Source organism: Rhinolophus sinicus, linkage group LG10 (genome assembly GCF_036562045.2).
Source record: "Rhinolophus sinicus isolate RSC01 linkage group LG10, ASM3656204v1, whole genome shotgun sequence".
In the NCBI taxonomy this organism is placed as follows: Eukaryota; Metazoa; Chordata; class Mammalia; order Chiroptera; family Rhinolophidae; genus Rhinolophus; species Rhinolophus sinicus.
This window is the reverse complement of record NC_133759.1, coordinates 83,001,423-83,023,177: the sequence shown is the minus strand read 5'-3', so window position 1 is coordinate 83,023,177 and position 21,755 is coordinate 83,001,423. Positions and strand designations below refer to the sequence as shown.

Below are 21,755 nucleotides of genomic sequence, written 5' to 3'. Positions count from 1 at the left end.
CTTGTTTAGTATAGGTAATGCATTCACAAAGGATAAAGAAATCAAACAGTACCAAAAGGAGATACTATGTGAAGGAAGACTTTCTGCTCCCTGCCCTTCAGGGTCCCAGACTTTCGGTTTCTCTTCCCAAAGAGATCAGCATGAGTGCTTCTTGAAAATCCTTCTAGAGATAGTCTATACACATGGGGACATATATTTATTCCTACCTCCAGGACTCCATGCACACGTTAGCACAAATGATACCACACATGGAGTTCTGCGTCTCACATTTCTTTTTAACCTAACTGTCTATCATGGTGGCCTTCACATTAGTTCACAGAACTCTATCTCCTTTTTAATGGATACATTATATTCCATTCTACAGGCACACAAAACTTTATCCAACCAGTTAACAATTGATGGATATTTAGGCTGTTTCCGATATTTTCCTTTAACAAGCAGGGTGATAATGAATGCCCTTCTAGAAGGAAATGAAAATCAGATTTCTTTCTGTTGGGGATGGGGCTTCCTCCGTATCCCCTCGCACTTTTCCCACAGAGGTGTCTGTAGACACAGGACATGTCCTATATTTTGTCCTGCATCCTGTATTGACTGTCAAGATGCCCTGAGTAATCAAATATATGGTGATGGAAGGAGAACTGACTCTGGGTGGTGAACACACAATGGGATTTATAGATGATGTAATACAGAATTGTACACCAGAAATCTATGTAATTTTACTAACAATTGTCACCCCAATATATTTGAAAAACAAATTTAAAAAAAAAAAGATGCCCTGAGTAGTTTGCATTCAGCTTTTTTCAATAAATTACAAAAATGCACCAGAGCAATTTTCCTCCACAGTGATTGGTACTTAAATCACTTAAATAGCAACACTAGCTGAAAAGCATTATCTCCACAAATAAAGATCTGACCAATCCCGTATGGTCTCCTGCAGGTTTGGCTGAGGGAAGTACAAAAGGGGAGACTGAGTGTTAAAGGTACCTCTTTTCATATTCAAAAAAGGAAAACACTGTTCTTTGGCCAAAGTCCCAAGTCATGAACTGTGACCACTGTTAGTTAATAAGAGATAACTTACGATTTTTGTTTTCAAAAATCAGCCAATCAGCACTACTCTCATCCCGGTCGGTAACTACTATGCTTCCGAAAGTGAGCAAATCCAGGGCAGCCCAAGTTTCTGAAAGCCAGCCAATCAGGGAGAGCCCCCCCTAGACAACAGCCAATCGGCAAGTGCGTCACTCCAGGCATGCTTAAAGTCAGCAAGTTAAAGGCAGCCTTCCTCCAGAGATACACTAACACAGCTAAAAGTCCTTACCCTAAATACTTCCTCTTCTGAAAGGCCACCAGCTCCAGCCAGGCTTCCCAAAACCTTACATCAAATCTGCTCTGGCTTTGTGTGGGGGGGAGACTTTGCCTTAAAAGTACACTTCTCACTTTCAGACAAACAGGAAGTTCAACTATTTTTGCATTAGGTGTTATGTTCAATTTAATGTTAGTTCGCAAATTTGAAGCCCTGTCAACAGTAATGAGTTTAGGTTTGTGAGTGACAGGTGCACTGTTGCAGCTGTGAGATTACCAAATTCAATCTCTTTGATGCTGCCGTGGTTTCTATTATCTAGTTTTTGTGTATATTTGAACCCCTAAATATTAAAAGCAAGCATAGATTTTGTGAACTTTCTGAGCAGTGGACATTTATTAAATGAGGAAAAGTTCCTTTCGAAGCTTTCTACAGTATGCAATTGTTTAACATTTAAAAAGGTGTAAAGTCAGATATAAACCAGCATATATTAACAGCTAAGCATATGAGATAATTTCCCCAACTAGTCCTAAGGAAAATGATAAACAATTTTTTATTGATTAAGAGAAATTCAGATTCAGAAGATAGAACAATCGCAGCAGGGATAGAATGACCTTCCACACTGTATACCATCATCAGTCTTTCAGCTCAAATAACTGAATGTACTACTACCGGAAGTGTTTTCTGCTTCCAAAGTTGCAAGCAAATTTTCAAATGCTAGGATGAAATCTACTTCCATAATAAAAATGTAATAGCTCCATTTATCATTACAGAGATTATCAAAGTTCTAAATGACTCACTTTTTATGGCATAACCACCATGCAAGTAATCCCAATGCAGAAACTTTTCCTTTGTGCAATGTATTTTTCTTGTGAAAAAGGCTTGCTCATAAGGCCATTACAAGTAGAATTCTTTCCAGATGAAACTTCAGAAACAGCAGCAAATTTTTGCAGAGACTTTGTTTTTAAAAGTTGATAATACACACACACACACACACACACACACACACACGCACACCAAAAACAAAGGGACACAGGAAACTTTTGGTGGTGACGGATATGTCTATTACCTTGATTGTGATGATAGTTCACAAGTGTCCATATATGTCCAAACTCATCAAATTATACATATTAAATACATGTAGTTTTTACATATAAAAAAGATTTAATGAGAAATTTCTTACTTCTTTTGTTGGGGATAATATAACTTTTGGTGGATGTTTGTGTCAGGGTACAAACTATGTTTATTCAAGTTGAAGCGAAGCATGCATAGCTCTACGGAAGGTGATGCTCGTCCTGTCCGTATTCTGTATCATGCTGTTCAGTAGTGTCTGATGTCTTTTCTGTTGAGACTGAAGAAAATGTCGTGCAATTGTTCTCCTACTTCAGCATTTAAACTGTTCTGACTGAGTCGTTTGGTGATTTTTGGGATTTTCTTGGCATTCAGTATTCTTCATTTCTCTCATGTTCAAAAACCATTGGCTCTCTTTAAAAAAACGCAGTTGAGAGAATCCTCCATTTATATGGAGCACCGATGTTATACTTCAATTCTGAAGAAAAGGACCCCAAAATTCTGGTTGAGTTTTGAAATAATGCATTGAAGGAAGTCTAGTTATTTCTTGTTCATAGTTTTCAATACCAGTTTAACAATAGGATTATGCAAATTGACAGAGGAGCAAACAACATTATTGAATTACTCCATTGCTTAAAGGAAATTGTTGACTATCTTAAAGAATTAATGAAAAGTTTATCACTTTGATTATCAAAGCTGTTCTTAAAAGGGACAACATTACGTATGAACAGGAAAATAAATTTTGGGCCAAAGTAGGTAATTATTGCTATGACTATCTTTTGAAATGGATTTCATCCATTGAAAAATTCAATTATTTTAGATGTCACTAAATACTCTTTCAGCACAGGAACGAGTGAAATCATCATGTGTAGCACTTGAAAAAAAAGGAATAAAAATCGATGACAGTGCTTCTTTTCATTAGTGGGCATTTTAAAAAGTCGTTGATCAAGAATTGCAATGTAATCCTGAAGAGTGGAAAAGCAAATTATGCTGTGAAAGATGGTATTATGTGCTTCAACCAATCAAAGTGGAAGAGCACTTCTCAGTGTTAATTTCATGCCAGTACATGTTCTATATACCGGTTCATGTTAATGCTGAGTGCAATCTCTCATGTTCAATGGCCAAGAGCAAAATAAATTGGATATGACCGTTGCAGAAACCATGTCAAAATGTAAATGGACATAGACTGTAACTTGGAGCGATTTTATAAGCAAATTCTGCAAAATGAAGAACTCTTAAGGAGAGCCAAATTACCTGGGGACTATAATGAAAGTGGTCTATAATTTAGGTACTTACAATTTTAGATAAACAACAAATACATTTTTAGAATAAGTAGGTGTCACGCAACATTTTTCTTTTATTTCAAAGTACATAATATGTATAGGCAATTAGAAATAATTCTAATTTAACTGGGTGCCCTAGGTTTTTATTTCTTAAATGTGGAAACACTACTTCCTCAGCCTCTGTACCTCCATACCTTTGATCGTCTCTGTCTGTCATGCCTCCCTCCTCTTCAGTGACCAAATCCGAATTCTCTTTCAAGGCCCATCTCAAAACCCTAGTAATAATAATAATGACCCCTCGTAACGGCTAGTCCTGTGCCAGGCACTGCTGTAAGTACCTTACATGTATTACATCATTTATTCCTTCCTGAGGTAATTATTCTTGGTAATAATAGTACATACTATAAGGAAGATAAGATTTTTCCTATTTTATGGGTGAAGCAATTTAGGCACAAAGATATTAAGTAACTTACCAGAAGTTACCCCATCAGTAAATGGCAGAGCTGGGATTCAAAGCCAGACAGTGTGGCTCTGGAGCCCATTCCTGGATTTGCCACCCACTCCTGTCTGGCTCTGCTCCGCGTGGCTCTTCAGGGCTCTGACCTGCTTTCCCACTTAATGTTTGAACCATACAATCGGGCAGTTTATTATATTGTGTTTCCCTTGGGAAGGAGCCTAAAATTACTAAATTTGTGCTCATTTTCCCCGTTTAAAAGGAATTCTGGATTAGCCAAGAGGTGGAGCAACCCCAGTGTCCATGGACAAATGAATGGATAAGCAAAATGTGGTGCATACATACAATGGAGTAAGTTTTCAGCCTTTAAAAGGAAGGAAGTTCTGCCATATGGATGAACCTTGAGGACATCATGCTAAGTGAAATAAGCCCGTCATAAGAAGACAACTACTGTATGATTCCCTGTATGCGAGGTATTTAGAGTAATCAAATTCACAGAGAAAGTAGAATGGTGGTTGCCAGAGGCTGGGAAAAGGAGGAAATGGAGGAGTTGTTGTCTAATGGGTATAGAATCTCAGCTTTTCAAGATGAAAAAATTCTGGAGATTGGTTGCACAACAGTGTGAATGTACGAGTCTTAACACTACTGAATTGTGCACTTAAAAATGGTTAAGATGGGGGTTAGCTCAGTTGGTTAGAGCATGATGCTCGTAACACCAGGGTTGCCAGTTCGATCCCCGCATGGGCCAGTGTGAGCTGCGCCCTCCACAACTAGATTGAAACAACTACTTGACTTGAAGCAGATGGGTCCTGGAAAAACACACTTAAATTAAACAAATTTTTTTTAAATGTGTTTTTTACCACAATTTAATATTTTGAAAAAGAAAAAAGGAATTCTGCCTTTGCCTTTTCAGCTTCTCCCCTCTCTTCTGCTCTCTAAGAAGCCAGTTTTGGGCAGTTTAATATCTGTGTTTTTGAGAGGAGAGGAAGAGAGAGACAAATGAGAAGTCAAACAAAGGCATTTGCACCGAAGAGGACTGAGAGAAATGAACTGTAAGAAAGAGGGGAATGCAGGTAAAGTGAAGAAGGGGCAAGGCAGGAACACGCCTAGGCTGGTTATGTGGGATAGGGTGTTGGGGCAAAGAAATGTTCAGTTTGCTTAGAATGAACGTGGAGAAAGGTTTCCTGGTGGCTGCAGTGACAGGACTGACGCAAGGAGGATTTTAAGAGGTGCTCTGAGTTCTAATTTGGATCCTCTTTGACATTATTCTAGAGACAGTAATAACAATTTTAATTGTTTTTGGTTGCTGCACTGTTTCTCTGAATATAACTCAGGTGAAAACAATAACATTAGGTTAAACTATGTGGAATTGCCGATATTTAAGTTTTTGACCCAGAAAAACGACAATGTCATATGGTTCAATCTAATAACTGATATTTATGGAGCTGTCACCATGTATCAGGCATAGTTCCAAATGTTTACCAGCATCGACTTATTTAATCCCCCCAACAACCCTATGCAGTCATAACTACTATCATCCCTATTTTATAACTGAGGAAACAGGCACAGAGAGGTTAGGAATGTGCTAATACGTGGTTGGCATGGAATCTGAACCCACTGGGCTCCAGAACCAATGCTCTGAAATATGTAGGGCTTTGGCTTTTACTTACAAGGCACTAAGCTAAGTGGTATGGGAAATGCAAAGATCAGAGAGATACAGTTATCATTAATGGAGGTAAGACATGGCCTCAGTGGAAGGTAGAAGACACCAAGTAACAGGAAGAAAGGCTCAGTGACAGCCGTGGCAGGAGATTCCACGAACATGGCGGAGGGCAGCACAATGTGGGAATGTGGGGGTGAGCAGTCGAGTGTCTCTGGTGGGTCAGATAACGCACCTCCAGGTACAAGGGAGAGAGATAAGGGTTGACTCCCCTGGCCACCATCCACTCCACTTGTGGAATTTTTCTATTGCTGCAGAACCATTTATTCCACAATTTAGCCACCTAAAAAAAAAGATTTTTACCTGATAGCTTTCGTGGTTCAGGAATTCAGGAGCAATTAAACTGAGGGATTCTAGTTCAGTGTCTCTCATGAGATTTCACTCAAGATACTAACCAGGCCTGCAGTCACCTGAAGGCTTTGACTGGGGCTAGAGGATCCACTTCCAAGATGGCTGACTCATGTGGCTATTGGAAGGAGATCTCATTTCCTTGCCAAGTGGGCCTCTCCACTTTTCTCAGAAAGTAAAGTATCTTCTCAGAAGCTATCCTTTTATTTCATTGGCTAGAACCAGGTTACCTGGCCACCCCCTAGGGGAGAAAAGCTGGAAGAGTAGTTGACTTTCCAGCTTCCACATTGGGAGCAGCAAGGGAGAAGGGAGCTGGTGACTGGCTGGTGGATTAATGTCTTCCATGATTACACAGCCTTGAACCAATCACGGCTGGAGGCATGGAGGCCTCTAATTGGTAGGGCCAGCTCCATCAAACCCATATGAACCCATGAACCAAGCCAGATTTGGGGGGCAAGGGAGGCAGGGTGTTTGTCCAAGGCAAAGGCATACCAGAGACTACAAAAACATCCATCCATAAAAGAGCTGCACATTGTTCCGCTGTAGGTATTAGCTCACAATTCTTTTACTAAACTTTAGTTCCAACACAAAAGGGTGACAAGATGGGTGTAGGTAATAGTTTAAACCCAGGCTTGGAGTGGAACGAGCATGAGGGGCGCAGGAGGTCAGGATAGAGAGCATTTCAGGGTTAGAGGATGGGCTGTAAGGAGGGTAGGAGGAAATAAGGGGTAATCGTGGCTACCTGTGAAGGCTAAGCGATGCTAATATTTCATTTAATACTCACAACAGCCATATGAGGTCAGTTTTACTGAATTTCCACCAAGTTCCTATGTTCCAGATAAGAAAATTGAGAACTAGAGAAGTTGAGTCATTTGCTTGAGTCACTCACTCTAGACCAGAATTCAAAACCAGGTCTTTCTGATTAGCTGCCAGGCGGATTCCAGAGCCTGAAGGCTTAAGAGACCTTGCAGTAGTTCCCTACAGAAAGGGAAACAGGCCCTAGTCACATGAAGTCGGCTTCCTGGGAAGATCTGGAGGCAGCTGCTGCATACCAGATCCTGTGATATGTTTGAAGGTTGGGGTGGGAGTCTCACTGGGAAACATCGGCGGTCGTCATGCTGACATGAGATTTCTGACAGAATTAAAAACAAACTACACCACCACTGAAGCCAAACAAGTCCCTCAGACGGTAAAGGTATTAGCTCCACTGCAGCGTCTCATCAGGGTCTCACCAGGTTAAACCCACCTTTGTGAAGCTGGTCTGGAGCTGCAGCTGGGCCAAGGGGAGGGGTGAGCCCCCTGGGCTGTCCACAGTGAGCAGAGTCACAGGAACTGGAGACTGTGGCCACCTTTCTGATTGTGGACAGCGTTCGTGGTGTGTTCCCATTTCTGTAATATATAATGTAAATATATTTAAGGAAAAATGATTTAGAATGTGGTCTAAACTGTTAGCAATGGTTATCTTGGGGCGGGGAGTTGGGGAGACCAGGGACTTATCTTTTTCTCTAGTATATGCTGCTGCAAAGGTTGACCATTTTTAATAAGGCAGAAAAAAATCCAATTATATTTAGAACAACATAATGGTTGTAATATCTTGGTAAATAAATGGCATCTAAAACAACAACAAAGAAAAACAAAAACAATGAAACTGAAGGCAGAACCAGGCCTAACCCTGTGAGACTCTGAGGAAGAGATTCTGCCCTTCCTCCCCCGACCCCTGCCACAGCACTAAAACCCAGCCCTACACCCGGGCATGGAGCCCACATTCCTGGGACCCGGGGCCTCCAGTCTCCCTCCTCCGGCACAAAACCCGTCTCCAAGCCCCGCCTCCCAGGGCTGTCCCCAGGCCTGCGCGTCCCTGGCCTGCCTGAGAGGGTCGGTGGCCCGGAGCTGGGCAGAGTCCGCCCTGCCTAGTCTGCTCCGTGGGCGGTGCCTGGCAGCGCGTGACCCGCGCCCATGTGACCGGCGCCTGGCTGGGTCTTTAGCGCCTTCCCTGCAGCAGCCGCGGGAGGTGTCCGTGTAAGTGGGGAGATGGGCTGGTGGGGACCCCCCCCCTCGCAGGCAGGGGTGGGCATGGGTCGGAGTCCTGGCGCTGCCTCAGCCTCCGACACCCCGGGAACGAAACCCCAGCGATCCGCTCGGACCCTCTCCCCAGGCGGAACCGGAGGGGTGATGGGATCGCCATCTGGGCGAGGAAAACACTTCTGTACAGCACCGATGGCTGATTCGGCCACCTTCGCCTCGGGCCTTCCCACTGTGAGCGCAGTGCGGGGGAGCAAACGCCCTCCTTCCTGAGCGATTACCTTTAGCCGGTGTGCTTTCCGGGAAACGGAAGACCCATAAGCAAGGCCGGCGGGTGGGAGCACCCCTCTCCAGTTGTGAGAACACACCTCTCTAGGCAAAGCCCACAGCCCCCACCTGCTCTGGTGGCCCAAGATGAACCCATGGACCCTCTAGTTATTGAGGAAGAGCCGGTGGGTAGAGAATAACCTGCGGGTGGAAGTGGATGGGTGGGGAAGGCGGGCTGGGTCGACCTACAAGATCATAGCCCACATTGAGTACTAACTGGTTACATGCATTTTCTCATGTAACATTCACCATCGTGAAATTTGTCAGGTAGGTATTACGTATTTTTTAACCTTTTAAACCGCAATTACTTTTGCACATACCTAATGCTTTTGTGCCTATTTTCACTTAAGAGAAAGGCTAAGAGAACTTGGGCCCTTTGACCAAGATCCTGCCGCTGGTATCAGGAATCGAGATTGGAACCCAGGTCTGTGCTGCAGCGGCGCCTCCTGGTGAGTGGTGGAGGAACTGGGCCCAGCTGTTAATTTCTCTTGTGAGCTCCAACTTAGTGCCTTCCCTTTTTTCCCCGGCTCAGACAGCCGAGGAGAGGGTGTTGCTGGGTGAGAGAGGCTTCACCGTCTCCAACCACCTCCATCCCTTTCTCCCGACCCCTTACCACTGATTCCTTTTGTCACCTGCCCCTTGCAGGACAAGAGGAAGATGAAGCTCATCATCCTGGACCACTATTCTCAGGCCAGCGAGTGGGCTGCCAAATACATCAGGAACCGTATCATCCAGTTTAACCCAGGACCAGACAAGTACTTCACCCTGGGGCTCCCCACTGGTGCGTTATTGGATGGAGAGGGTGCCATGGATTGGGGGTGAAGGTGGGCATTAGGGGATTTTAGGGGGCCAGGTAGGTGGGCTCACTCAGCCAAGGGATTTCAAGGAGGGCTCTGAGGTACTGGTGCTGAGTGAACAACTCCCCTGGCCCCTGGACATACAAAACAGAGGACGCAGCTTCCTCTCTGGGTTGGTTTAGTTGCTGCCTGCTCCTGAAGAATCCTAGAGCTGGAAGAACTTGATTTTTGGCTACATCCTCAGTCAGCCCTGTCAGCCGGGGTTCCTTAACAGGGTTAAGTCCCAGCGCTGTAAGGCACATGTTTTGTGTAATTAATGAATGTATCCTCTGCACATCTGGAGTGCCTCCTAGCCAGTCTCACCATCCTTGGGAGACTTGAGAAGACAGTCACTCAAAGCAATTTCTGGGAGGCTTAATTAAACAGGACCTAAGTGAACAACAGTCCCAGTTTCTTTGGGAAAAAATCAGAATGTTGTCTTTATAGGAAGATATTTTGACCCCAGCTTCTCAAAGCAACTGTCCTAATTATTCTTTCATTAGTGGAGTGCATTTGTCCCAAAGGCCCACCACTAGAGCAGGGTCTTCAAAGTTTTTCTGTAAGTGGCCAGATAATAAATATTTTATGTTTTGCTACAGTCTCTGTTGCAACTGCTTAACTCTACACTCATAGCTCAAAAGCAGCCATAGACAATACATAAATGAACATCAATAAAACTCTATTTATGGACACTGAAGTTTGAGATTATGTAACTTGCATATGTCAAAAAATTCTTTTGATTTTTAATAACCTGAAAAATGTAAAAACTGTTCTTAGCTCATGAGCTATACAAAACCAGCAGCAGGCTAGATTTGGCCGGTGGGCTGAAGTTTGCCACCCTCTGCCCTGGAGGTTTGTGGGAGTAGTGTCTGCCAGTATCTGCCTCAGGCCTTGTGGGGGCCGCACTAACATCCTGTATTCTAACTGGGCCAGAGTCTGGGCTTCTGCTGAAACCCTCCCTTGTTTTCTATGATCTGCAGAATCAGATCCAAGCTCCTCAGAGTAGCATTCAGGGCCCCCCACGACCTGGCCCCTTCCTGCGAAAGAAATTCCTGCTTTCCTTTCATACTTGAACCAGCACATTTCCATAGAGGTTCTCTGGAACATTCCATCTGTTAGATGAAGCACTGGGTGGGATTCTGGGTGGAAACCACAGAAACCAACTCTGGCTAACTTAAACAAAAGGAATTTATTGGCTAGATATTGGGGAGCTTACAGAATTGATGGCAAGGCTAGAGGTTTGGAAAATGGACTAGCCCAAGGGAAGCACAGGGAAGTTGTGTGGCTCAGGCATGGCTAAGGCCATGTCACAAGGACAGGCTGTGTGTGTGGGAGGAGTAGAGGGGGCAGGGGACTGCTATCATTCATTCGGCAGATATTTATTGAATACCCACTGTATGCCAAGCTATTCTAGGTACTAAGGATACAGCAATGAACAAAAAAGAAATTCCTGCTTTCCTGAAGCTTCAATTGTAGTGAGAGACAGACAAAAAACAAGTCAATTAGCAAAATAATACAGTATGTTAGATGGTGATAAGACGGAAGGAGAAAAATGAAGCAAGGAAGTAGGAATAGGGAGTGTCTAGGCAGGGGTGGGGGTTGCATTGTTGGATATGGTAGCAGGGATTGAGAAAATTTTGAGTAAAGGCCTAGAGGTGAGAGGTAGCCATGCAGATACCTGAAGGAAGAGCATTACTGGCAAAGGGATGTGCAAAGGCCCTGAGGTAGAATTGCTTGGCGCAGGATGAGTAAAAGGGAGAGAGGTAGCCAGGGGCCAGGTTATGTGGAGGCTTTGTTAGGTCTGCTTATTATTCAGAGTAAAATGAGAAGCCATCGTGGTGTAAAAGAGTGATCTGATTTGGGTGGGGTTTTTTTCTTTCAATCTTTTTCTTCTGAAAAATGTGAAATATTCAGAAAAGCAGAAAGAATAGTACAGTACCATTTACGTAGATTCACCAATTATTAACATTTTGTCACATTTGCCTTCATCTCTTCTGGCTCGTGTTCTAGCTGCACACACACATTTTTTCTGAACCATTTGAAAGTAAGCTCCAGAAAACCTGACACTTTACCTCTAAATAAAGGCACCAGGCAGGGTTTTCGTCCTTCAGCACCTGGTATCTCCTCAGACTAAGGACATTCTTTCATAACCACAGAAAATTAACATACCTCAGGAAATTAAAAATCATTCCACAATATGTAACATATCGACTGTAGTAAACATTTTTTCTTCATTGTCCACATTTATCTTTTATAACTTAAAAAAAAATTCATCCAGTGTCCCTTCTGGATATCTTTAGTCTAATTGTCCACCGCGGTCTTCCTACCTATGTTTGTATGTTTTATGACTGACTGTTTCATGATACTGAACACTGGGGAAGTCTTCCCGAACTTCCAGGCTGGCCTGTGCTTACCCCGTCACAGCTGACATTCCTGCTGCTTGTCCCCACTCCTAGACAGTGAGCTCCTCCAGGGTGGCTGCATGTGTCTCGCTTCTCTGCATTCCCATCACATGCCCGTGCCTCGCACGCAGTAGTTGCTCAGGGAGTGTCATTAAGTCTGACGTCCACTCAGATACTACTCATAGTCATTTCAGTCATTAGGGTGCTGGGCACTGGGGATTCAGCAGTGAAGAAGACAGACACCGCTCTGCCCTCCTGGAGCTTACCATCTAGTGGGGAAATAGGCAATAAGCAAGCAATGAATGCATGGCCGTTAGGACTGGAGCATTTGGGTAGTACCTCAGATCTGACAGGTTCTCCTTCTGGAAGAGCCCTGAATTATTCCTGGGTATCCTGTGGATTTCCAGGAGCTAGGGGACTGAAGGGTGTTCACGGCTGTGGCCTCTCTTGCAGGGAGCACCCCACTTGGCTGCTACAAGAAGCTGATTGAGTACTACAAGAATGGAGACCTGTCCTTCAAATATGTGAAGACCTTCAACATGGATGAGTACGTGGGTGAGTCTTTCTCTGTCAAGGTCCGTACCTGATTCCAGGAGCGTCGCACTCCTCCCCTCACAGGAATGCCGATGTCTCAGGGAACCGGTGGCATTTGGCGATAGGTTCAGTTCCTGATACCTGTCTCTTCCAGGCCTGGTTTACTCAGTTATAAAATGGAGCTAATAAAACTGACCTCATAGGTTGTAAGCATTAAATGATATCACAGAAGCAGAAGCTCTTGTTCAGAGCAAGCACTTAATATTAGAGTATTTTCTCCTCTGTCTCCTTCTAACGCCATGCTGTCTCTTTTTGAAACAAATGATTAGAAATGCGATCGTGGCTGGGGTGCGTCCCCTCGTGTCTGTGTCTGGACTTTCTCTCCAGTGTTCATCTTCTAGCTCCCCTTTCTGCCAGGAACATGGGGAGGGGAGCTAAGACTAGTGTCCTGTCCACTGCTGAACAGCTACACCTCGGTCGTCTGTCACCTCCTGCCACCCCCATCCCCCACCCCTACTCCCCTGTAACTTTGTAATGGCTTCACTTTAAACATTTTTTAAAACCATAAAATTTACATATAACATAGAGTTGACCATCTTAACCGTTTTTGTGTAAGTTCAGCAGCGTTAGCACATTCATACTGTTGTGCAACCAAACCCATTTCCCACTCCCCCAGCCCCTGGCAGCCACCAGTTTACTTTCTCTATGAATCTGACTACCCTAGGTACCTCATATACAGTCTTTTCTCTTTTTGTCACTGGCTTATTTCATTTAGCATAATGTCAAGGTTCATCCATGTTGTAGCATGAATCGGAATTTCCTTTTTAAGGCTCACTGTAAACATTCTCAATGTTTAACATTAAATATTCACGTTAAACATTCCTTTTCTTGGCTGAAAAAAATCCCTTTGGGGAAGCCCTGAGGTAATTCTAACCACCTGGTGTTCAAGTTCGGGCGTAACGGGATGTGGGGTGGCAGGCACAGGCCAAGTGGTGTGCTTGCTTCCTTTCCCAGATGAGCGCAGCCCCTTCCCGGGTAGCTAGGCCACCTCCAGGAGCCGCAAGTGAGCCTGGCCTCCAGCCTATGGTCATTCCCTTGTGAAAAGGAGGTCAGAACGAGAGGATTCCTCAGACCCCTGGTGTGTAGCCGCTCTGGCCTGAGCCTATAGCCACAGGTGGTGGTGGTGGGTAGGTACTTAGGGACACCAGTTCAGACGATGCCAAGTGGGGTTGAGGGTCAGAGGGCTGGTGCCCACGGCTCCCTGTCTGGGGGCCTGGGGATAGCCTGTCATCCTCCTTGGGAGGCAGGCGCTGGCTGTGGGCAGGACTGAGCCTGGCGGTGGCCCCACAGGCCTTCCTCGAGACCACCCAGAGAGTTACCACTCCTTCATGTGGAACAACTTCTTCAAGCACATTGACATCCACCCAGAAAACACCCACATTCTGGATGGGAACGCAGCAGACCTGCAGGCTGAGTGTGACACCTTTGAAGAGAAGATCAAGGCTGCCGGCGGGATTGAGCTGTTTGTTGGAGGTGAGCTTGACACTGCAGCGGGGATCCAGGCCAGACCCAGCATGGCTGGACCACATGCTTGTCTCCAAACAGCTTCTCTGGACTAATGACAGTAGGGGTCACTTACTACTCTGACGAGGTAGGGAAGGTGGAGTGGGGCCCTTGCTCCCGGCCCTGGCTCCGCTGCTCAGCAGCTGTGTGACCTTGGATAGCCCCTCTTTCTGAACCTCGATGCCTTGTCTGTAAGTTGGAGAGGTTTGAAATTGGACTCTGAGATTCTGTTTCCCAGCCTTAAAGTTTTACAGCTCAATCCTGGAACATGTATAAACAGTTAAAATCACAGACTCGTGTAGTTCCAGAAGATTCCACACTCAGCCCCTGCACGCTATAGACAGCCAAGTGAACCTCTGGGAAGTTTTGTGATTTGCCCAAGGTTAGCCCAACAGAGCAGTGGAGAGAACCTTGGGGTGTCTCCCTCTCAGATTTGTGCAGTTGTTCCTGCCCTGGGCTGCCCTCATATTTCCGTCTGTTGCCAGCTCTGGAGTCACCCACGAGGGTATGAAGTTGGGCTGCCTGTACTGCTCTAGATTTAACTCTTCTCTGCTTTAAGGGGAGTCCAGAAGCACTCATGTTCTGAGACTCTGTGAACTTGGCAGCCCCTTTCCATGCCTGTGTGTTTAATTTGCTGTGACTCCATCCCAGCAGCAGGACCCCTAACTTGCAGCAGGAGAGAGAAGTTACACTTTGATGATCTGGGGAGGCAGAAGCTATTTGGAGTCCCCCTTACTTAGCTTTTTGAGGGTGATAGCAAGTTAACAATGGCTGCGTGTACCTCAGATAGCAATGGGCAGGAGGCGGGGAGAAAGGAAGATCATATGCTTAGAGTACCTGCCCCGGTGTGAAGGAAAACAGGAATTTTGCAGACCCCACCTGAGGAAGGAGATAGTCCACCCTTGAAATTTGGGATTCCTGGGACTGACATGGCTGCCTTGGCTGTCTCTCCTGGGCAGGCATCGGCCCCGACGGACACATTGCCTTCAATGAACCAGGCTCCAGTCTGGTGTCCCGGACCCGTGTGAAGACGCTGGCCATGGACACCATCCTGGCCAACGCGAGATTCTTTGATGGAGATCTTGCCAAGGTGCCCACCATGGCCCTGACGGTGGGTGTGGGCACCGTCATGGATGCTAGAGAGGTAAGGGTGCACGGGGTCCATGGGCCTGCACTGGAGTTCGGACTGGTCTTTATGTTGTTAAAAAACTTGAACTGTACAGGTACCGCCTGAATACATTTGTATTAAAAATGAAGACATTATAAATAAGGATAAAATCCCCATGGACCCTGTCACTGTTCCTCCTTCCTTTTTGGAGGGAACCATTGTTCCCAGTGTTAGGTGAATCCTTTGAGCATTAATTGCCCAGGAAACCACAGGCTCCCTGGGCTAGGCTTACGTGCCCCTTTGGAGCTAATCACAGGCCGAGGGAGAGGAGCCCAGCACCACTAATGTCTGAGTAGGAATTTGCACCTGCCCATGTACAGAGAGGGACCCTCTGGTTCTCTGCAGTGGGTGGAGGTCACTGAAGGGAGCCCCCCCTGTAACCCCAGGATGTTTGTGGTTATAGCCCTGTGCTCAGGGATTCATACATGTGGAGAAGTATGAGTGAAATATAAGTGTCTTAAACTGAATTTAGTGAATTTTTTCTACGAAGTCGGGTATCGTTTGAATTTTTGTGGTTCCGATTTCCTTACTGTCTTTCATTAGAATTTTAGAAGCATTTTCTCTTTCTGGGCTATATTCAGTGGGAAGCAGCTTCAGGCTTCTTTGCCCAAGTCTATAAACAAACATCTAAATCAGTGAAAAGCGTTCCCTGTCTAAAGTGAACTTTTGTGAAATGCGTGATGGTGCCAGATTCCTGTTGGGTAGCCTTGAATCACTACCCAGGGAGATCATTCTGTTTGTGGCTCGCAGCTTGTAAACCTTCCTGTCCTGTGAGTGCATCTTAATCTGAGAAAGGACCTGGGGCTGGAAATCAGGAAGTTCTCTTTTCTAAAATGAGTTCTGGGGTCCTAAACAAAGTCATTTTCTCTATGCCTCTGTTTTCTCATCTTTTAAGAAAGAAACAGTAAATCTTGTTCACAGCTCCATGGTACAAGTGAATTACAACAATGAAAGGAAATCCATTGAGCTGAGTTCTTTACAATCACTGTCCAGCACTTACTTTTTTGATATTTTAAATGAGGGGAGTCTGTACCTTTGTTTTATTTAAACAAAAGGTATTACTCTAAGTCACATTAGTAGGTCTAATACTTGGACCCAAAAGTGACCAGATTAAAGGGCAGCCTTGTTGGGATACGACTTTAGGGGCCATACAGATAACTTTCCCCATTGTGTCCAAGGCCCCCTTGCAGACTGGGGACGGGTCTTTTTCAGTCTGTGATTGTGAAAACGTACCCTGCCTAGGACCCCCTGGGGCCCAGTGTCAGAACTGCTGGGGTAAGAGGTGGGCCTTTGTGTGGCACGTCTGTCACAGGGCACTTGCACAATCACTGTCAGAGGTGTGGGAGGCGCTGTAGCGTGGTGGCCAAGACCGTGGGCACGTTACATACCCCTCTCCCCCACCCCGGCCCATTTCCTTAGAGAACACGGGATAATGGTGCCCCCCACCTCAGGCTGCTTGTGTGGTAACGCACGGGGGCACGGAGCACAGTGTGTCACATGCTAACGACTTACGATGGTATAAAGAGTCCTTACAGCCGTGTGGGGTGACCGCACTGGAATTCAGGAGCCTGGACTTTGGGTTCTGCCGCTCCTCCTCCTCCTCCTCCTCCTCCGTCACGGACTTGTTCTCTGGCCCCCAGGTCATGATCCTCATCACAGGTGCTCACAAGGCGTTCGCTCTGTACAAGGCCATCGAGGAGGGCGTGAACCATATGTGGACCGTGTCTGCCTTCCAGCAGCATCCCCGCACGGTGTTCGTGTGTGACGAGGATGCCACCCTAGAGCTGAAAGTGAAGACCGTCAAGTATTTCAAAGGTGAGGGGGCTGGGAGGAGGTGGCCAGGCTCAGGGTGTGCCAGGAGTGGGGAGCGGAGCTGGCTTTCATGCTCTGGCCATTTTAATCGTCAGCTCTGCTTTTAATAAAAATGAGACCCTACTGTCTCAGAATACACAGTCATTTCTCGTCCATCTGACTGTGAGGGGCCGTTTCTGGAGACCCGTTTGCTCTGAGGAGGAGGAAAGAAAATGAAGTGAAAAGTTGGAGTCTGAGGGCCATGTCTCGGGTTCTCTTCCCCTGTAGGAAAGGCACTGAACTGCCACGAGGGTCTTTTGTTCTTTTACTTAAAAAGGACACACGTGCTTAGGTGAAAATCCTCATTTACTGAGCAGGCAAATTAGGAATTTGTTCATTGCTGAAAAGATTAACCTTTTAATGGCCAACTCTCCTAGAGGTTGCATTTACAAAAGTTGTGTGGATTTTAGCATTCACTCAGAATAACAAACTCTTTTCCTAGTCGTAGGGTGTTTATCATTTGGGGCCACAGAAGAAACATGATTATCAGTTTTAGGACCAAATTTGAAAGCTCCTGGATGTTACCGTTGATTATCATGGAACTCTGCCTCTACCTGCATTAACTACTTTTTAATTTTTTCTTAGGTTTAATGCTCGTTCATAACAAGTTGGTGGACCCCTTGTACAGTATCAAAGAGAAAGAAACAGAGAGAAGCCAGTCTTCTAAGAAACCATACAGTGATTAGCCTGTGTAATCCTAGTGCCAAGTACCCCTTGGGACAGGCAGGTCTTTCTGGAACTTGTCTTTAGGAAGACAGAACCGTATTTCTTTAATCCAGTGGGAGTACTCCAGATAAATGGGTGAACTTACTGTTCTTGGACACGCAAGGTGGAGCCTAGTTGTGGAGTTCAGCTATGGGAGGAATGACTTGTTTGTAACTTACTCTTAATCAGGAAAAAAAAAAATCACTCCATTATTTTGATGTCTGCTCCACAGAGTAGGGGGTTTTAGCTTTTTGTTCTGTCTCTGACGCTGTTCACACGAACAGCACACTCCTGTCAGGAATTTCTATCGTTACGAGCAGATTCTTAAGTGGGGGGAATAGGGGCTTGTTGGACAGAACTTCTTTGGAGAGGCTTTGAGAGCCCCCCATGAGCAGGCTGCTCCTTATTTGAGAATAACTGTTCAGATTAAAGAACAAACTCTCAATGTCTAAAATCAGTGTAAGGAGGCAGTCCCTCTTGTCAGTTACAAGTGCCATGGAAAGAAAACTGTCCTTTTCTTCCCTCAGTTGTTTTTTTCTGCTCTCTCCATTGGCCTTTCCATGAACTGCAAGCACTCCTCAGGGGAGGATTTGGGTGGGTAGGGCTAAGGAGAAGGCTTTGCCAATGAACTCAGAGCCTCGAGGGGCTGAGCCACGTCAGACTCGTCTCCCTCAGGGACCCTCTGGCACCGGAAGGCGGAAATGCTTTTCCCACCAGAGCCCTGTGTTTCTGTTCCAAGGTCTCACTGTGGCTCCTCTCTTTTACACACTCATTAATAAGTAGGAGGTTCACTGGGGCAACAGACACTGCCAGATTTCAATGTGCTGTCCGGCCACGGTGATGGGAGCCAGGGCAAGCAGCTCCATTAGGAGTTTAGTCACAACACACAAGTGACATGTTCTGCTCCCCAGGAGTTGAGTGCCAAAACAGGCCAAATCCTTCTAAAGTTGCCTTTCCCCACTTAAAATATCCTGCCCCTAACCCTCTCTGGTTCGTGTGTCATGCTCCAGTGTCCCCAGACGTAAGGAAATATAGTCCTTTTGCCCCTTTATCCTTCACCCCTTGTTCACAAGTTGAGTCTACTGCTCTACCTTCCTTTCACTCTCATAAGCCTTCATGGAGTGGATGCTGCCTCCTCCCCGATGTTGTGCCTGTTTCTAGCTGCTGCTGCTTGTTTCTGGGAAAGATCTTTCAGAGCTTGGCTCAGGCTTCTAAAGTGCTGTGTCTGGTACCAGCGTTTTGTCTTTAGCTTTTATACGTGATTCGTACTGTCATTCTGTTTTAAACTAATAGATCAGTGGACTTGTTTACAATGTAATAATTTTCTATTAAATGCAATTTTTTCAAATTTGTCATTTGTGGACTTCCATCCCCCCACCCTACCCCCAAGGTCAAACAATGGTCGGGGCTGATACATATTTGGGGAAAAGCTTTACACTCACAAGGCCCTAGACAGTCTGCAGCGCCACCCACTCCCATGCCACCCCCTACTAGTCTCCCCTCCTTGGTGTGCTTCAGCCCTTACTGGCCACCATCCCGTTCCTGGAGCCGCTAACATGCTCCTCTCCCAAGCGCCTTCGCCCTTGCGGTTCCCTCTGCCTGCACCCTTCTCCCAGGTGTCCACAAGGCTCACTCCCACAGTGCCAAGCCTTGTGCACACGCTCTCTGATGAAGTCTTCTCCACTCTGAGATTCCAACATCACGCTGCCTCCCCTAACTCTGCCTCTATCCCCTCTCCCAACTTCTCTCCAGAGCCCTATCTTCTGATGAACCATATAATTTGCTTAGTGTCTGTCTCCTTCCACCAAAATTTAAGTTTCACAAGGACAGGAGGTTTGTGGGTTTTATTCACTGCTACATTCTCAGCACCTACATAAATACTAAGGCTCATTGTAAGGTGCTCAGTAAATATTTGTTAAATTAGTAAATGAATGCTGGGAAACAGGTTGCAGGAAGTGAATGGGATTGAGAGTAAGAAACAATCACCTTTTAAATGTATGTTGTATTAATGTTTGTTGGTTGATTCAAAGAAGGAAAAAAAAAGAGAGAGAAAGCCAAGCAAGGAAAAGAAGTAACTGCTGACTTTGTACTTAGCAACTTAGGCGTCAGAATCTGCGTAAGTTTTCAATGTGCATAGTCTTTTACAAAGCCTCCTTCTGCTCTGAGAAATATGGGAATCCTTGGAGAAAATTTTTAGGCAACCTGAGTGCAGAGACTATACTGTGAGAGCTAAAAGTTGATAATTATCATAAACATGTTAAGAACATCCTCAAAGCCAGCTTTCTACTACCCTCAGCCTGGTGTGCTGGCCGATTCTGTTAATTGAGCCGAAGTTCAGGGAGCAGGCCACTCTGACCAGACGGCACCCCAGTGTCAGTTTCTCTACCCTACTTAGGGGCTTCAGCTATAATTTAGTTTCTTTATTTTGTGGCTGCAGATAAGTGCTGCTATCAAGAGAGACACATTTCCTACACATAACAACTGGATGTCAACTATGGTTGAAGTACAATTTTAAGTGACATTACGGTTTTTGGTAATACTGCTGTTCCTACCTTGCCGGTATTATTAGATGCCATTCTACCTACCAGTGTGTATAACAGACTATAATGAGACACAATGAGGAAAATTTAAACCCCAGAAGTAAACCTGCTTCTATAACAAAATACTGTCTTAACCATTTACTACATTTTTATAACATGGGAACTGCTGCCACCTGCTGGTGATGCTTCTGACAAAGTTACTGCTTGCTGGGATATCCAAAATTCCTGCCAAAAACTAAAAATTCCCTTCCAAAGCAGGCAACCACATGAATGGCTTTATGATAATCATATCTGATTAACTATAATTTTCTCTTAATAACAACAAAAAATAGTATATTAATGTCTAATGTAAACTAGACACCCTCTACTACTAAAAAATGACCTTGCTGTCAGTGCTATAGGTCTGAGAATATGGCTGCCAAGTCTTTTCTCCTTTATTCTTCTCAACAGGAAAAGATATTTCACTTTAAAAAAAAACAAAACAAAAAAAACATGGTGGGGCGGCCAGATGGCTCAGTTGGTTAGAGCGCGAGCTCTGAACAACAGGATTGTCAGTTCGATTCCCACATGGGCCAGTGAGCTGCGCCCTCCACAACTAGATTGAAGACAATGAGCTGCCCCTGAGCTGACGCTGAGCTTCCAGAGGGGCGGCCAGATGGCTAAGTTGGTTAGAGCACGGGCCCTTAACAACAAGTTTGCCAGTTCAATTCCCAGATGGGATGGTGGGCTGTGCCCCTTGCAACTAAGGATTAAAAACGGTGACTGGACTTGGAGCTGAGCTGCACCCTCTACAACTAGATTGAAGGACAACGACTTGGAGCTGATGGGCCCTGGAGAAATACTGTTCCCCAATGTTCCCCAATAAAAAGTTTAAAATTAAAAAAAAATAATAATAAATGGGACAAGATGCATCTAAATTGATAAACGCAGGCCCTTAAGTAAGTTCAATCACAATGTTAAAAAGTCATAAAACTTCTATTTTGACTTAAAAAATTAGTAGCTTGTTTCCAAAGATCAGTCTGGGGCAGCTGGATAGTTCAGTTGGACAGAGCGCGCCAGCTCTTAACAACAAGGTTGCTGGTTCGAGTCCCACATGGGCCAGTGAGCTGCGCCCTCCACAACTAGACTGAAAACAACAATTTGACTTGGAGCTGAGCTGTGCCCCGCACAACTAGATTCAAAAACAATGAACTGACATCCTGGAAAAACACACTGTTCCCCAATATTCCCCAATAAAAAAATTATCAGTTCTAGACTCAAACCTTCTATATAAAATCAAGAGACACGGCCTCTTCAAACTAGTTTTGGGTGGGATGAATTGGCAGGCTGCAAAAGGACCCTCTGCTTTTTCATTCCCACCAAAAGGATCCATGAGGTTCATGTCAATTTATGGTAAATCTCAGACCACTTGTAAAAAAGGCCTTCATGAAATTAAGCTAGGTACAAAACTCTGATATACCAACCTTCAATAAACTCATTTCTAGGGCATTTGAGGGTTACCCTAATCTTTCATTTTACCCAAAGACAAAAGTACTCTACCCAAAACTTCACCATCTTAAAATTAGCTCATAACTCATGCCTCCAAAATAAGACTTTACAAGCCATTGGTGAACAAATAGCAACTCTGCTCTAAT

At 45.1% G+C, this 21,755-nt stretch overlaps 1 protein-coding gene across 5 annotated transcripts; it reads left to right on the top strand.

Moving 5' to 3' along the window:
- Nucleotides 1-8,055: 8,055 nt before the first annotated feature.
- GNPDA1 (glucosamine-6-phosphate deaminase 1) lies at nucleotides 8,056-18,932 on the top strand. Of its 5 annotated transcripts, XM_074313706.1 has the most exons (9): nucleotides 8,063-8,192; nucleotides 8,329-8,647; nucleotides 8,873-8,971; nucleotides 9,168-9,303; nucleotides 12,214-12,315; nucleotides 13,645-13,827; nucleotides 14,817-15,001; nucleotides 16,666-16,840; nucleotides 17,462-18,932. In XM_074313706.1, exons 4-9 carry the CDS (start codon nucleotides 9,180-9,182, stop codon nucleotides 17,560-17,562), a joined length of 870 nt encoding a protein of 289 aa, XP_074169807.1. In that variant the 5' UTR covers nucleotides 8,063-8,192; nucleotides 8,329-8,647; nucleotides 8,873-8,971; nucleotides 9,168-9,179; the 3' UTR covers nucleotides 17,563-18,932. The 5 variants fall into 5 exon arrangements, with proteins under 5 accessions (XP_019594670.1, XP_074169807.1, XP_019594673.1 ...); XM_019739111.2 differs by lacking the exon at nucleotides 8,329-8,647 and having other exon boundaries at nucleotides 8,056-8,192; XM_019739114.2 differs by lacking the exon at nucleotides 8,063-8,192 and having other exon boundaries at nucleotides 8,201-8,429.
- Nucleotides 18,933-21,755: the final 2,823 nt, after the last annotated feature.